Below are 17371 nucleotides of genomic sequence, written 5' to 3' on the forward strand. Positions count from 1 at the left end.
GGCGCAGGGTGCCGCAGGATTTGGGGTGCTGCACCTCTGCAAACTTCTGAAGCTTTTGCTGTTTGGTGACCCCAAGACAGTTCTTGCACGTGGTTGATGCCAGCAGCTCAGTTACGGGTGCCACAGCGGCTGTGTGGTGGGCATTCACTGCTCTCTAACAGCTGCCGCTGCCAGACCACAGGCAGCCAGTGCCCGGCCCAGCTGCCCTGAGCCTGCAGCTGCAGCAGGGCCCACGCGTGGCACACAGCTCTGCAGGCTGCAGAAACCATTTGCTAAAACCTCCAGCCCCTGCCTGCCCCATGGCAGCTCTGCCTCCCCCTTCCATCCCCATCCTGGTGCTGAGTCGTGCCCCAACCTGTGGTCACTGCAGCACAGCTGCTGCCTCAGCTCAGCGCCGGTGAGAGCAGAGCTGCCTCCACCACCGCCATCCCCTTCCAGGCACTGGGCTCAGGCAGGGGTGTTGCTTTCCCTATTTGCTGCCTGTGTCTGTCCTGCACTGCACAAGGGCCCCAGAGGTGCCCAGCAGGCAGCACCCCACAGCCAGCACAGGGCTGCTGCACACATCGTGGCAGAGTGCAGCATTGGGGGAAGGACCGTGATGAACAAACGACTCACAAAAGAGATTTGGTTTAATTGAAGACGTTTAGAGAGGCTGACGGCGGCAGCATGGTGCTCTTCAATAAATAACGGGCTGTGAGGTGGGGGTGTGATGCCATAGGGGATGGGGTGACAGGAGGATGGCACATAGACCACTCTGCTCCCCCAGGGATGTGCCTAAGGGCAGCAGCTGAGGAGTTGGGGGTGCAGAAGGATGGGGGGGGAAACGTCACATCAGTGCCAGGAACATGGAGATTCATTCTGATCTAGAGGACATAAGTGCCATAGAAAAGCAGGACCTTCGGTTGCTAAATAAACTCATACAAACCAAGAGGAATGTTCAGGTAGGAAGTGGCGGAGCTGAAGGAAAAAACAGTTACACAAATGAAGGTGACAGAGCGCTTCGGGGCTCCCAGGAGCAAGAGCTGTGATGAGGAGGGGCTGCAGGCACCACAGCTGCCGCTGGGAGCAGCCAGGCTGGGTGAGGGGCAGCAGCCTGAGCAGCCTGCAGGTAACAGAGCTGCCCGGCTCACACCTCGGCAAAGCCAAAGCACAGCCGGCACTGCGAGCACAGCCACGGGGCCGTGGGGGCAGGGAGCCCCGTGCAGGGGGACTCACACGCAGCCACCGGCCCTGCGGCAAAGGGCAGCGGTGCCTTACGTGCATGAGGCCCTCGGGGCACAGGAAAGGAGGTCTTATGCCACTGCCAACGAGCTGGTGCTGGCCAGGGCTGCCTGAATGCGTAGCGGGGGGGAAATGCTCACAGGGAACCAACCTGGAGCAGTTGTGCTGCACCGTGTGCAGTGCTGGCACGCTCTGCTCTGCATGCAGCTGCACCACGCGCTTGCTGCCGGGCTGTGGCTGCAGGGCTGTGCAGCTCCACGAGCAGGGAATGCTGACAGCCACAGGCAGAGCCCACACTGCATTACTTCCATGCCCCAGCCAGGGATGGTCTCCCTGCCCAGCCAGAACCTCCCCAGCTGCACCGTAGCCAGCACTGCGTGCCAGCCCTGGCTCTCCCTGCAGCTCCCTGCACTGCACTCTGGCAGGCGCAATCCTCCTCCCAGAAACACTTTCTCCTGTCAAGCAGCCCTGTTCTCATTCCAGAAAAGCGAGCAGCACCTCCAACAGCCTCTGCTTCCCCCAAATAAAGTATCTGCCAGACCATCAGCCGGACTGAAATCCTTCCCGCAGTCAGAGCTGTGCAGAGCAGGGAAATGCTGCACCAGTGCTGCCTGCTGTGCCAGCAGCTCTGAGCCAAGGCAGCACTGGGCCACTCTGGCCCCGTTCACATGAACCAGCACAGCACCATGCAGTCAGCTCTCCTCCACACCCTTTTATTGTTTAATTCTCATCTTAGGGGCTTACAAACACTGAAATGACTTTGTATGGTATCAGGGCTGCAAGCTCTTACCACGTTTGCTCCTTCTAGGTCTAAACCTGACCCAGACTATGGCTCATCCCCACTCCCTGCTCTCACCCACCAGCAGAGCTGGCCCTGCACACCAGAACCTGCACAGCTTACACTGCCCTTCACTTAAGCCTCACTTCCAAGAGGGGCACAAGAGTGGAAGGAGGAGCACAGCGCCGAGTATGGGAAGCCTTCACCAGGGCAGAGGACGCAGTGGGGACACGGTGCTCCCCACACCTCCAGCACTGGTGCTGACGGAGCTGCAGACTCTCAGCCTAGGAGCAAAGCACTCGCTTCCAGGGGCAGGGATCACGGAGGGACCCGGCCCAGCTGCAGCACACAGGAGCCTCGGGGCTCTCCCAGCAGCATGGCTACTTGGTGCTGGGGAACACAGCCCCTGAGCCCGGCCCCGGGGCTGCAGGGAGGGCAGCTACACTGAAGCCCCGTGGCAACGTGGCCTGGAGCACCCAGCAAGCAGCTGGGGGGCTTCTCTGCAACAAAGAGCTGTAGTGATCTGCGTGCAGCACTCTGCCCTAAAGATCCTGCAAGCTTGCAGCCCCAGTGCCAAGGGAGGATGCGTGCTGGGAGGGGAAGGGCTCTGCCTACCACAGTGGTCCCACAGCTCCAGGCCCTCCCCTGCTCTGTTCCAGCTTGGAAAGAGGCAGAAAGATCTATACAGTATAATATATATTTCACTATGAAATAGCAATTTCATCCCCTGCCTTCTACTTGGTGCATCCTGGATCAGGTACTTTTTACACCCCCTCCTCCGAAGGGCTGGGGCAGACTCTCACCTGGGGCAGATGCCCTGCCTGGATTCCCTAGCGAGGCAGGACGCAGCCATGCAGCTCCACTCCTCCCAGGGTGCTCACTGCTCACTCACAGTCAGTGCACCTCACTCACACTGCTTTCAGCAGCTGTGGCGTGGAAGCAGCAACTGAACCCCTCCCCATCACATCCAAGCAAACCATCCAGAGGCGAGGGAAGTGGCAGGGACAGTGTGACATGCTCACAGACTGGTGACATGGAAGCCCTCAGCCCGGTGCCCCCTGGCAGCCCGGCCTCCCAGGAGCTCTCACGGGCTCCAGCCCACAGGGTGAGTCAGGGCTACAGCCCGTCCAGGGTGAAGTCTGCAAAATCTTGGTCAGTCTGTGGAATAAGGAGTCTTGTCCAGGGGGTGGGTCACTGACCAAGAGCCATCATCACTGGAATCAGTGCAGAGCCAGATGGTTCAGGAGATGAAAGGAAGAACGATCCCTAAGGAAAGACAAAGAGAGAAGCTGTCTTAGAGAAAACAGTTGTCAATGGGTCTCAAAGTTCCACAGACTTCAGTCAGACCTGTGCACACTGGCTCTCGGTTCCTGACTGGGACACTGTGTCAGTGAAGTGGAGGCTCAGTTACTCCATCCATCAAAGCCGGTCTAACGGCTGGGAAAAGGGCCAGAGGCAGCAGGGACAGTTTTAATCTGCTCTAAAGCTCCGAGCCCACGTAAACAAGAGGAGAATTCAAACTCCATTCACATGAAGCCAGCAGGTTGGCAGCTGGACGCCAGGGCAGGGCGATGCTTCACACACGGGCGCAGCAGGGAGGTGGGCAGGCAGCTCCAGCACACTCCCAGCTCCCCAGACAGGGCCAGAAGGGAGCCCGCCCTCAGGCACCAACCTTTGTGCTGTGTGCATCCGCTGAGGTCACATCGTGCGGCTGTACTCGATGCCACTCTTGGCAGAAATGCCAGACCATGGCAGAAGGCTGCAGAGAAGGCTCTGGGCTTGTCTGTATATCCTCTGGGGGATGGAACACGGGCTCAGGCTGGCCAGCGTGGATCCGATGTGCTGCAGGTAGTCAGTGGCCATCTGTTAAGGACAGCGACGGTGATGCTCTGACTTCAGAGCTAACCTGACGTTCTCAATGGACTGCTACCTGCCACAGAGACCCTCTGACACGGCGAGGGCTGCTCTGCTCAGCTCGTTAGACAGACCAGCTCCTCGCACTGCATGACTGCTCCTTTCTGTCACAAGCAGGTACACCTGGCACCGTAAGATGAGACGATTTGGAAACAGAATAGCAGCATCAGTCAAGTTGAAAAAGACCTGTAAGATCATCTAGGCCAACCATCAGCTACTGTTACAACTCCAGCTCAGCTACAACCTGGGTGGGAAATAGCCCACCGAAGCAGCTGCTAGCTTCCAGCACTCCACAGCAACTTCCTGCAGGGGCTGAAATACACTCACCTGCCTGGAGAGATCTGGAATAATTATACCTGAGAGAGATCAAGTCTCTTTACCAGGACCCAATAAATTCCCAAATTCAGTTTGAGAGCAGCCTATTGAGACCTCAGCCAGGCCAGGGTCACAGGATGCCCAGTGGCAGGAAGCAAGACCAAGGGCTTTTCTGCCACAGTGCCAGCCAAATCTGCACCATGCAAGGCAAAGCGTGCCTGGTATGCTGGTTTAACACGAGCATCCACAGAAACTGGCCTCAGCTTCAAATTCAATTTCCCATCCTTCACTGTTCCCAGTAGAGCTGGGGAAGTCTGGGCACAAGTGGATCTGAACCTGTCTAACACTGCCTTCCTTCTGGCTGCAGGGAAATCAACTAAGCTCCCATCTGAGCAGGCATCAGTCCCCACACACAGGCAGGTCACACTCGGCTGGCTTGCCATCTTTAGGCCCAGCCATGGCTGATGCCTGCTCCGTGTGCCTCGCTGGACACCAGGCTGAACCCAAAGGATATAAGATCGTCCAGGGCGGGTGCCCACCGTTGATGTACAGGACGTAGGTAAAGCCATCTTTGAGGACCCCTCTTATGGAATAGTAATAGGGCAGGTAGTGGTGCTGTTTAAAGTCTCTGTTCTCATAGAAGTTTATTGCTGTGTTGTTAGTGGTGAGGACGTGCAGGTAGATGGCTTTGCAGTGATCCTGGGCAGTCGTTGATATATGGTCTTTTAAACTTTCAAGCAGGAGCGAACCTGTAGAAAGAAAGAAGAGCAGAATCAGGCAGTGCAGCTGCGTCCCTCAGGGCCAGCACAGCTCTGCAGGGCTCCTGGCTGAGATCTCTGGCAGCCAGCAGCCAAGCAGCAACTGCTGCACACGTGTAAGAGATCAGATCCCCCCGCTCCCCAGGGCGCCATGAGGACATTCAACAGGGCAGCACTGCAGGGTTTTAATGGAAACCTCGTCTCACCTCTGAGCCTGGTTTCACAGAACAGAGTGATAAAGACAAACCCTTCTGGCTCAGCAACCACAAAGGAACTGTGCCAGCAGCACCCATCCCCACCACACAGCACCCAGCTTTGCATAAGGCCACTGAGTCACCTGCAGCGGTATCGCTTCCATCTGCTCACTGACTTTATAGGCATTCAAAAGAGCAGAGACAACAGGATTTGACAAGCAGATCATTGCACCGAGTATAGGAAATTGAAAGAAAAGAGCTGGTAGGATTTAAGCTCCCTTCTTAGGAGAAGGGCAAGTCGTTGTCTCACTCAGCCTGTATCTGCTCAGCCACGAGGAAAGGAGAGCAGCAGGGAAACCAGAGAAGGGCACAGAGGACACAGAGCCCCAGCACACAGGACCTGGAGGCTCATCCAAGCCACCTCAGCGTGGGAAGGAGCCAGCAGAAGCTGCAGGACTAACTCCATCCAGCACTAACAACAGCCTAAAGGCTAATCCAAGCACTGAGATGAAACGGGCTCTTTCACAATCCTCAGGGCACAGCTGGGCTCCTGCAGGGCCCGCAGGATTTCACAGCAGAAGCCAGCAGCGCCGACACTACGTTACTTCAGACTCAGCAGGAATTTGTTATCAGCCAAGCACAAAAAGACACAGAAACCTCAACGGGAGAGCAGTTTAATTTTGTTATCAGATATGCCACTCACAGCTCACGGTAAGGCAAGTGCATTCTGGTTTGAGAAGAACAGAGAACCAGAAACGAAAAGCTTCTAATGCCTGCCAGCAGAAATCACAGCTCCAGTGCTTTTAAAATGTACTCGCAGTGAAAAACCTCCTACATGTAAGACTGCAGCTTCAAACATGAGTAGAAAAACTCTTGGAAAGCTCTCAGAAAAAGCAGCAGCAGCTCCTTAAGGTTCTTCTGCTGCAGGTACAGTGCAAAGGTTTGGACACGCTGCCTGGATTTAATGGGTACAGGAAATGCTGATGCTGTAAGGAGGAAAGTCCAGCAACATGGAGCTGAAAAGAACGGTGATTTGGAAACTGAAGGGACCCTCAAACAGCCCCAGTTTTACAGAATGCCCCTTTACTAACTTATCTGAGCACTGCTCTGTGTGAGCACTTTATTCTTTGCACAGATAATCTATCTAAAGTAGCATTTCAACGTAAGGTTTAATTACAGCCTCCCACTGAGGTCTTGACACATCCTACCAACTCTTACCTTTCTAAAGGAAGGGGGAAGGGAGATACAGCCCACAGCTGTATCCACTGAAGAGGCTCCAGATATGCAACAGTGAGTCATGCTGCCAAACCTGACCTCCTTCCTTTGGCAGATCAAAGATGCAGATCATGCTTGAAATTGCACCAGAAGGGCACTTAGTGATGACAACTTCCTGCTCCAAACAGAGACGAGCCCTTCTGGCTGCAAGATTCCCAATTGGCTGCAAAACTGCTGTGTGTTGCAGCAGGGATTCAGAGCTCACATGGACGTGACATGTTAAATCAGGTCTGAGTTACACTCCTCTTCCAATTTCCTTCAGCTTTCTCTAAACACTTCTGTTGGTTTAAGCTGTAAGTTTAAAGCCACACGAGCAGCACAAAGTGGATGTGAGAGCATCTCTGCAAGTGCTGGGATCAATCACAGAGAAGGTTTTCTCAAAAGGAAACTGGAGTGAAGTGGTGCAGCTTTCTGACCCGTGCCCACAGATGCCCACAGAATTGTCATTTAGCAACTCACCAATCCCGTGCTTCCTGAACTCCTTCACCACACCAAGACTGAGTATGTAAGCAACTTGAGTGTCCAAAGGAAAATTGGAAGCTAGGATGTCTCCATCCTGAGTAGAGATAGGACAAGGTATTTAGTCAGGTACCTGGCAAGGCAGAGGAGAAAGCAAGAATCTTGTACCAGAACACATGAAAACAAAGCAGGAATCTTCGCTGATCAGTGGAGAAAGATGAAAGGAGTGCTGTCCCCTGGGTGAACTCCCACGTTTGCTTGGCCTTTCCAGCCACAGAACACAAACCACAATGTTTCTTTACTATATACATGGTTTGCAGGCCTAAGGACACAATGTATCTGCACTCTAAACCAAGAAGGATTCACACCGCCAAGGCCGAGTCACACACCAGGGCCTGGATCAGACCGTAGCTTAGCAGCAACAGACTTGATTGCCTGCTCAGGGCTTTGTATCAGCTGGAGAGGACAAGGAACATGCTCTATAGGCCCAGCTGTCTGGGACAGAGTCTGGATAAGCCCTGGCTTTCAGTGTTTAGAACAAGAGCCTTTTGGTAGCTGCTGAAGACTCCGTTTGACTTCGACCAGCTCTGGGGTGAAGTCAGCTAGAGTGAAGAGCCCAGTGCCACTTCGAGCACCTGGCTCCTGCAGGAGTTGCTGACTGCTCCACACCATCACAGTGCTGATGGCCTTTAAGCCCACCACGTTTCCACCACTTTGTTTTTAATCTGCTTTCCTACGTTGCCCTCCCTACACCACCCTGGGGTCTCCTGTCTCACCCTCTTCAGCAGCCACCTCTCCTTCCCCTTTCTGAGCACACTGTGCTTCCCTCCAGGCCTCTGAGCTCTGTCACCCCGAGGCCTGACCTTCCTGCAGGTTGGTGGCCTCTGCTTTGTGCTCAAGAAGTGACTGTGAAATGAAGGACACTGAGGTTGTTCAGGAAGGCAGCTCGCAGCAGTGACTCACCTGGCACAGCTAAGGAAGTGCACAGCTTGTGTAAGAGAGGAGTAGTTTTGCTGTCCTTTGGCTGCACGAACTTCTCAGGCACACTGAGAACAGCCAGGCAACAGAGCCCAAGGGGTTTGGAGACCACAGCAGCATTACCTGATTTCTCTTTGCAGCTCTTTGCAGTCAGGAAGCGAGTTTGCTATCAGAGCACAGCTGCCCAACCCCAGCAGAAAGGGACTTTCTGTGACAGACCACTGTCCAAACACACCCCATCCCTCAGGCTCCGTTAGCTGGAAAGCAGCACATTCCTGGCTCTTCACAATCAGTTCAGGACAGCTTCTGAGTGCAGTTGGGAAAGAGCCCCCAAGCAGCTCCATCCCAGCTCACCAAGCAAGGGGCAGAGCTTCTCAAACTGAAGCACAGGTTTCCTACCTCTTTATGCACCTTTGTTCTGCTCTTGATCTCTGCCACTATCATTCCCACGATGGAGCCTCTGTACGTGGCTGCGAGGGAAAAGAACTTCTTGTTGGAGGTGATATCTCGGTACCATGAGTCAGGGTACCTGGAAGGAAGAAAGATATTATTTTGTACTAATGTACATCAAAATACCACGTGAGCAGCCTCCAGGTGCCCTCCCTGCTCCATGCCACCACAGGGAAGCCAGCATACACTTATTCAGGTTCAAGAGAATTCAGCACGCCTCCTACCTTAAGCAGAGATACAAATTCTAAACTCCACAAATGCTTTTGCTGGTTTGTTGCTCGTGATCTTAATTACAGCCTGCTAACATCCTCTATAAACCCTCTCAAAGGGAAAAAAAAGATTAAAAGTTTTAAAACCCGAAGCTGTAGTTTCAGACAGAAAGTTTCAGACAGTCCTGTGCTTGTGCAGACACAAGCATTTACCACGTGGGGAACTGAGCTGGTGCTCAAAGCAGAGCTACAGAAAAGACTTATACAAAAGCTTTTATGCTAAGAGAGTGGAGAAGCAGGAATATTTTTAATGAAAAAAACCCAAACCCAACACAAAACTGTGAGGCCTCAGACAAGAGTTCTGCACAAGCTTCCTCTACCCAGAGGTTTGGCCTCAACAAAAGCCTATTGCAGAGGGTGCCCATCGCCCTCTCTTCCCCATCTCCTCCAGTGTTTTGCAGGAAGCACCACTGATTGCAAAGCCCACCCTTCTGCCAATAACCACGCATGCACAGCCTTCCAGCTGACACCAGGACTCGTGGCAGCAGGCCACCACCGCCACCAGCAGCACCGGGGTGCACAGGAGCTTCAGCACTGCTGCCTGCTCAGCACCAGCCCAGGGCTGCAGCTCAGAGCACAGGCTTGGTGCCACCACCCATATCCACACAGCAACGTACTCTATTGGGAACCAGTCACCACAGAGCTGCTTCACTGCATCTATGTCATCGTGGCACAGCAGACGCAGGTTCACGTCGGTGAGCGCGGTCGGAGGCACCTCCTCTGTCATTCACACCTGCAAGACAAGAAAGCACATCAGGAAGGATGGAACACAGGCAGGTGTCTGTGCTAGGGCAGCTCTTGGTGTGCAGGGAGTTGTTCTTCCAGCTGAGTGCACCCTCAGTCAGTTTGCACCAAGCTGGGAGGAGCGCTGATGTAGCTGGGGGGTTTGAAATGCTTGAAGAGAAGCTGCAAACTGCAGCACTTGGGCACTGCCTGCTGCTGAAGGGGCTGCTCAGCTCTCCAGCACCCTTGCTTTTAAATTCAGAGACTTGAGATGAGCAGATTTCAGCACAGGGGGCTGCAGCCGTTTGAGCAGTGTAAGAATTCCATCATAACACACCCTGTAAAACACAGCAAAAAGGCACACAGGGTCCACACAGCAACGACCTGAGTCTGATCTGCTCTCACACACACACAACCACACAACACCAATTCTCCTGCAGTGCCTTTCCCTGCTGTTCCCCCAGCCACAGCAGGTCCAGCCCCAGCTCCACGCTCCCAGGCCGGTGAGCCAGCTTCCTTTGCTCACCTGCTCCTCTCTGCAGAAGCACCCAGGAAGAACTGCAGCTATTTCACCGGACCGTGGCTGCACACTTACTGAGCTGCTTTCACAATCACTCCAAATGTTAGTTTCAAAACAACAAGCACCTAAAAAAACCCCACACAATATCTGCAGTCTCACTGGTTTTAAAACTACTTTGACAGCTAAGACAGGTGTGACATTTTGGGGGGTCCGAATCTGGGCCTGCCAGCCCTGCAGTGACAGCCCAACGCACCGCAACTTCACCCTTGAGCTCAGCAGCAGCATTGCTCTTCTTACTACAGATCTTCTCACTCTTGAGAAGTTTTGATGACCCTGTAAGTCAATGCCTCTTCTCAGTCAACCACTATCAAATCCTCTCAGCGTCAGTAAATTAGGGATGAAAGAAAGAGTTGGGACACAGTCAGGTTTTGGGGCGCCCCGGAGCACTCAGCCAGCAGCACGGGGGCCGTGCTGTGAGGATCAGCTCATGTTCAGCAATCATTACACTCTCTAAGAGCCAGGCAAGCACTATGTGTTACCTGGTAGGTCTATCTCTATGAAATCAGGGAGAACGGAGGGCAACTGCAGTTTGCAGCAGCACTTGATGAAAATTCTTCCCCCAGGTTTGCAGGGAGAAGTGAAGAGACAAGATAAACCGCACTCAAGTGGCAGTGATGGAGTGGCACCACTTAGACTAAAGGCAGAGGAACTCCAAATCCTCACCCATAAGCTGATTATCAGCTGTGACAGTGCTCTGTAATTATTTTTCTTTGCCTCACTGCTTGCAGAAGCACCAACTGGCTGCAATCGCTGCCTCAGCCCCAGGCTCTCTGGGCTGCAGCTGGGTGCAAGCCGAGCACTGTGGCTACACGTGAAGCTTGGTTTGGCTTGCACACAGCCCTCAAGAAGCTGGAAAAGGCTGCATGGGTACCTGCAGGAAAGAAGAACACCTGCTTAACAATTACAAACTGAAATATTCATGAACTACTGCCAACAGGGGAAAAATACGCAGGCCAGATCACACACAGAGACAGCTAATAAGAAGGACATGTCCAGAAAATGGTTTCTGAGGAAGTAACAACCTGTGCCAAAACCCACAGCCTGCCTACACCGGACACAGGAGCACTCCTGCACACGCAGGACAGGGTTGGTGACCAGCACAGGGCATTAACACCATGCAAAATCTGCTGGGCACCAAAGCAGGTGTCCTCCCACAGCCTGGCTTTTGGATGCAGCTGGGCTCAAATGCCGTCAGTTCCAGCACCCTGATAACTTCGTTTTGCCAGAAACAGACCAAGGGAACACTGAAGCACCAGGAGACAAACATGCAGGTGCCCAGCCTGAGGAAGCCACTCCATAGGCAGCCATACCAGGCTTCTTCAAGCAGGACAAACTAAATTCCACCTCCATCTCCCATAGCTTGCTAAGGTCCTTCCCAAAAGCCCAACCCCACCACGCAGAGATGGGAGGGTTAAAGTGGAAAACAGGCAGGAGGCTGGAATGGCACGTGATGCTGTTGGAAAGAGTGCAATAGCTGAATATGGAGCAGATGAGACTGAAACATCCGAGCAATTTGCCAGCACGTCCAAAAGCTTGCAGCCCAGAGAGCAGCCTCACGCTGCCCTAACCCACAGAAAAGGGAGGTTATAACCAAGCACCTGACAGTACAAGGCAGAAATTAACTCACACAGTGCACATCAACGTAGATCTGCAGTACAGCCGTCACAGCTGCTACCAAAGTGAATTCTAAGCTTCTCCTCTGCCCGTTAGGGAGAGCTTGAGATCACAGCAGCACAATTAGAGCAGCAAAACACTTCAGAGAAAATAACATCTCATCTGCATTTGCTGGCCAAGTACTGATGTAAGAGCTGACAGGACGTGACTGTGCCAAGGGAAGCTCTGCTTTGTGCATCACTTTCACAGTCAGCCTGGTTGGTTGTTGGGTTGGTTTTTTTTTTTTTCAGAACAGCAGATCAGAAGTACAAAGGAAAAAAAGCCAGTTTCAAGTCCATTTCCTACCTAAAAACTGCAGATCTTTAACATACAAATGAATTTCAAGAAAATGACATGAAAGCACGAAGGCTCTGAGCATCCACAGCCTCGTGCCTCGCTTCACTGAGATAAACTCAGCACAACATTACATGAAAGCCCCAGGTGGAAGGAAGCAGTTTTGGCTTTCTGTGTATGGGCTGGCTGCAGAGGAACCTGCTGCAAACTAACCCATCATATTTGGCACCCAGGCTGTGCACTGCTGCCACCAGCACCCCCAGCTCCTACTGTGCATGCCTTGCTTGGAGCTTAGCTGAGCCAGCAGCTCATAAGACATGTTCTTTCCTTGAATGAGGTGATTCACAGCAAAGAAACCTCAGCTCAAACTTCTCTCCGGAGCAGGAAATTCTCCTTCCTTTCTAGAGCTCTTGCATATAAGAAATAAGATGAGAAGCTCTACATAATGTTCTATTCCCAGAGAAATTTAGCTAACCACCCTGAACCAACACTCTACATCTAAGATGTTCAAATGCAAGACAAAGCAGACACTAGAATTCAGTGAGAAACTGTGTGAGGGCTTTAAAAAACCCTTCAGGCAATTCTATGCCTTCCACACAGCCTGGCCAAGCAATCCAACAAGGCTTCCCTTTTTTAGTGCATTAGACATGCCCTAACAATGCTTCTGCTCTGTGCATCCTGCAAACATCAGCTGGATTTGAAGAATGAACAACCTTACAATGCCACTTACCCAAATTCTTGTTTGGATTTCCACTGCCATCCAAAGCAGCTCATCAGACACAAATGCTGTCGATCAGAAATAAAACCACCCAGTTCCCTGGCAGAATAAACCCAAGACAAACTAAGACTGAAGTTAAACAAACACCAACTGGAATCACACACAGATACTCAACAAGGAGTGCACTGGCTCTGCCAGATCACAGCCCTGCTTCAGGGACCAACGCGTGTGCAGCAGCTGCGCCTCACTTACAGGAGCAGAGCGTGTGCTGGGCACAAGCAGGGCAGCTGGCAGCCTGGAAGATGTGCAGGCACAGCACTGCAGAGCTGGGTTCCCATGTGGGGCTGCTCCCAACACAGCAACAAATCCCCACGTGGCCACAAGGACAACCCCCACAAGATGAGATTCCCAGGGGAGAAAGACAAGTTTTTATTCACATCCGACATTCTGTCCCACTTGCAAATAAAGAGGACGAGACAAAGCCTGGAGGGAAGGCGAAGAGCTGCTCCAAACACAGGGCAGCAGCACAGCACTGAGCACTGCGAGCACTGCGGGACTGCACAGCTCTGTGCCTCCACCTCACAGCACCCAGTGCTGGGGATCAGATTCACATGAAACCTTTTGATGTGAAACAGCCAAGGGCCTTATTCCAAGCAAGGAGTAAAGAGTTCCGTTCTGCATTTCACTTTAAGCACGCTGCATTTTTAGGTTACTGGTCTCGCAGGGAATGTCCCACACAGATACCCCTGTTACTGTGCTCCTTTTATTTAATATAATAAAACTGCAACTGGATTTGAAAAGCTGCTGAGCTCCTGCCTTCCCACGTAACCTCACTGAATGGTGGGCCAGGCCCCTCCTCCAGGCTCACCCCATGCTGCTCAGCCAGACCTGCCTCAGCACCTACACTCTGCAGACATCACTAGGAAACTGGCACCTTGTTCCTGGCTCTGCACTTTGCTTTCACTGTGCCCAGGCTGCAGTTCACTCGCCAAGGGACTGAAGTCCAAAAGCCAAACTCTTGGAATTGCAGCAGTTCTGCCAGGGAGGATCACAGTGTGAAACAGATCCCAAAAGGATACTCAGCAAGAAGACAAAATCACCTGTACCTGTAGAACAAACAGCAGTTACATCTGAGATCAGAACACTCACTGTCAGAGAAATCCATCCACAAGTGCATCCCTGTCCTCTGCTCACTCACACTCATGCTAACCTGGCAACCATGAGAGGCTCTCAGGGCTGTTCTTTCCCCCTACAGCTCTGGATGCATCACAGGAGCCGTGATTTCACGCAGGCTGTTGCCACACAAAGCATCCCCAGAGCACACTGCAGAATGCTCAGCTTCCTCCTGCCACTCCTCCGGGTGAGTAAGAATTGCTAAGAGGGTTCTGTTGTTAAAGCTCCTCTTGTTGACACACAGAAGAGAAAATCTGCCTTGTGACAGCAGCACTGCAGGAGCTGAAGGCTGAGGGTCCCAGCAGAGGCACGTTCAGCAGCAGGAGGTGACGGAGGAAGGCAGCACCACGTGAGCACTGAGCACGGCAGGCATCCAGCACGGCTGCTCCTCCCAGAACCAGGAACCCCGGGCAGCTCATCTGCATGCAGGCCCGCTGCCATCCCAGAATTAGAACAAACAGCTGCACACAAGATGCATGCAGTGACTCAAAGAGACAGAAATCAGCACAGTGCAAAGGCTGGGAGAGGGAATTCCAAGCCCATCTCCATCACGAGGCGCTGTCCTCGCTACCGAGCCGTCTCAACTCAGGCACAGCATGCGCTCCATCACAAAGGCACCAGCAGCAACCTCCAGAGGCTACTGAAAACAACTGACAATATATTCCCTTCCCCAGCTGGCAGAAGGCTCCCAGGCTCGCTGCTCTCCAAGATCTGTACTTATAATGTGCACCAATGAGGCTGCTTTCCTCTTCCTTTCTCAGTGGCGTTTTCCAGCACGAGACGCCCACCCTTGGTTCAGCACACCACTGGCTCTGCTGCAAGCTTGTAGCATTCAAAATAGATTCTGGCACCCACAGCAAGAAGTTTAAACCAAGGAATTCCAAACTGACTTACAAACTAACGTTGGGAAACCAACCAGCTGCAGCCTTCCTGCTAGGAGAGGGGGAAGCAGAGCAAGGCGTAAAGCTGTGGGTCTTTTTGCAGTGCCCCACACTGAAGACATGAGTGTTTAAAGAGGAGCGCTGAGGGAAGGCGGAGCTCTCGCTGAACAGCTTGTCAGTCAGCACAGGGAACAAAGCAGGAATGCGGCTGCACTGCCTGCCACAGCTCAGTCAGCTCCAGGTGGGTACGAGGCACCTCCAGTGTCAGCTTGTGAGTGCAGATATTGCACACACTGGTTATAGAATGCTAGGAGAGAGCCATCAGCTTCACTCCCAAAATGCACCACAAGCATCCCATAAAGGCTTTTAAAGAGGAAAAAAGTCACAGAGGTGAAAGGGAGAGCCTCTGACAGATTAAATGGAATAAATGACAGGAAATAAAATCCAGCATGAGCTCTTAAGGGAAAGGCACCCAGGTGTAATCTGTTCAGCACATCCATGACAACTGGAGGGAAGAACAGATTAACCGATACGCACCGAAGTTTGCCTACAGAACTCTGGGATAAGGCACAGATTTTCAGGGTAGCAAAATCCAAAGCTGTTCACAGTCATGGAACACGTTCACAGCCAAAAGACCAGCACACAAAAGACCAACACACTGGAAGGCAGTGCCTGCATGTCGGTAGACAAATAAGGAATGCCAGCTAGAAACAGGCAAAGGTTGCCAATTCGCATTAACCACGAGGGAAAAATCCATGCTTGCACAGTTCCCTGAGAACATCAGTTGGCTGCTCAGCAGCAAACCAGGATTCTGACAGTCGTCAGGATAAGCAGAGATGAGCAAGATAAACACAACACGCATCGTGTCTGAGCCAGCAAGTCCTCTGTGTGCCACAAACTTTTAGTGCATCTGACATAGAAGGTCGGACATCGAGGTACACTCCTGCAGTTCTCAACAGCTCACCCATGTGCCTGGCACAAACTGCCAGTGTGAAGGTGCTGAAGCAGCACAAAGCAAAACACAGCAGAGCAGACTGATCAGTTCAGCAGCAGAATGAAACACTTGAACACATGGCAACTGCAATCATTTGAGGGCTCAGACGTGCTGGACACAGCAAACCCCAATGCTAAGCCAGCATTCAAACGATTTCACCCACACTTCAATTTCACCTGCATTGCCCAGATACCTCACTATCAAAGGGCCTTGGGGTATCTGTGCAGCCAGCAGCTGTCCTGCAAAGCAGAGCAGCAGCTGGACAAGCAAGTGCTCTGTCACCAGTAGTGCTGGTCACAGCAGCACTGACAGCATGCAGAGAGCAGCAATGCCTTCAACATTTGGGTCTGGCAGGCAGAAATGGAGAATTTACTTCAGCCACAAGGATAGCACATGTATCAGGCCCCACCGTACAGGGCAGGACGGGCACTGAAGAACCAGGCAGCCAAGTGCTTCTCCCAACATCAACTACACCTGTGCCACTGCCAGGGGCAGGAAATGCTGCTGACATCATTGGGACAGCGTTTAAGGCTCAGCTTAATCAGCTGCAATTAAAAACCTCATGACACATCCTTCAAATCCACGCAACTGCTTGTCTGCTTACACAGTACATCAAGGTATTGCATGCTTTGTGCTGAAGGCACAGGCACATTCAGACAGGCACAACGCTTGCACAGGGCAGGGCACAGAGGCTGAGCTGTCTCAGTGCAACCTGTTAAGTGGCAGCAGGGTGGTATGTGAGCTGCCAGGTAGCAGGACGTGGTGCTGCTGGGACCCCCAGTGTCCACCCAAGCAAAGCACTGCTGTGAAGGATGGAGCTGCAAGGCCCTGGTTATGCTGCAGAGCTGCATGCTGGTGGCTGAGCCCCCTAAAGTGAGCCTAGAACTAGTCCAGCAGGGGAACAGGCTGGAAGCACAGCCAGAGAACCACCTGACCTCAGCTGAACCAGGAAATGCCTTTCTTTAGTAGCACTTCCACGCCCAGCTACAGAGCACAGCAGCAGTTCTTTTAGCCAGAGTTCACCTTTTCCCTTTAAAAGCTCAAACGACACAACTCCATAGGCATAACTGCAGCAGTTCACAGAATGGTTGGGTTGGAAGGGACCTCACAGCCCCCAGCTCCAGCCCTGTCATAGGCTGGCTGCCCACACCAGCTCAAGCTGCCCAGGATGCCCCTCCACGGATGGGGCACCCCCAGCACTGGGCAGCACCTCAGCGCCCTCAGAGTGAAGGGTTTCCTCCTCACATCTCACCCGAATCTCCTCTCGCTCAGTTTAAAGCCGTTCCCCTCTGTCCTATAGCTATATGCCCGCTCCCTCTCCCACTTCTAAGCTCCCTTTAGGCACAGGATGGCTACGCTGAGGTCTCACCAGAGCCTTCTCCAGGCTGAACAACTGCAGCTCCCTCAGCCCTTCTCGAGCCGCTCACACCACAGGGCTCCAGTTAACCGAGAGCTCCGGCCTGCTCCTTCCACCGGAACGCGCCCGCAGCAGCAACACCCCCAGCTCACCTGGAAGGGGCGGCGGTGCCGGGCAGTGCCGGCGGGCGCCGGGCGCGCAGCAGACGGGGCGGTGCGGGCGCTCAGCGCATGCCGTAGCGGCGAGGCCAGGCGAAGAGCCGGAGCCACGGCGGACACCGGCGGGCGAGCGGGCGGGCGAGCCCTTCCTTCCTGCCTTAGGCACCGCGCAACAACGCGACTCCCCATTGGCTGCTTGTCTCACGTGACCAGCACAAGCGACGCATGC

At 53.1% G+C, this 17371-nt stretch overlaps 1 protein-coding gene across 2 annotated transcripts; it reads right to left on the minus strand.

The window, feature by feature from the left end:
• Positions 1-611: 611 nt before the first annotated feature.
• Positions 612-17289, minus strand: NAA60 (N-alpha-acetyltransferase 60, NatF catalytic subunit). 2 transcript variants are annotated; one of them, XM_052680078.1, is made up of 6 exons: positions 17137-17289; positions 9229-9344; positions 8292-8421; positions 6915-7011; positions 3672-4977; positions 612-3265 (listed from the first exon to the last, which is right to left on the minus strand). In XM_052680078.1, the coding sequence occupies exons 2-5, from the start codon at positions 9336-9338 to the stop codon at positions 4628-4630; spliced, it is 687 nt and encodes a 228-aa protein (XP_052536038.1). In that variant the 5' UTR covers positions 9339-9344; positions 17137-17289; the 3' UTR covers positions 612-3265; positions 3672-4627. The 2 variants fall into 2 exon arrangements, with proteins under 2 accessions (XP_052536038.1, XP_052536039.1); XM_052680079.1 differs by lacking the exon at positions 17137-17289 and adding an exon at positions 13514-13669.
• Positions 17290-17371: the final 82 nt, after the last annotated feature.

Source organism: Tympanuchus pallidicinctus, unplaced genomic scaffold (genome assembly GCF_026119805.1).
Source record: "Tympanuchus pallidicinctus isolate F22 unplaced genomic scaffold, pur_lepc_1.0 scaffold18, whole genome shotgun sequence".
Classification (NCBI taxonomy): domain Eukaryota; kingdom Metazoa; phylum Chordata; class Aves; order Galliformes; family Phasianidae; genus Tympanuchus; species Tympanuchus pallidicinctus.

What these genes read in the sequence shown, in the direction of transcription:
- NAA60 (XM_052680078.1), bottom strand. Translation starts at nt 9,338, where the DNA reads ATGACAGAGGAGGTGCCTCCGACCGCGCTCACCGACGTGAACCTGCGT. An exon ending in GAACAAAGGTGCATAAAGAG is followed by an intron (nt 7,012 to 8,291) that starts GTAGGAAACCTG and finishes ATCTCTACTCAG; the next exon opens with GATGGAGACATCCTAGCTTC. An exon ending in GTTCAGGAAGCACGGGATTG is followed by an intron (nt 4,978 to 6,914) that starts GTGAGTTGCTAA and finishes TTCTTTCTACAG; the next exon opens with GTTCGCTCCTGCTTGAAAGT.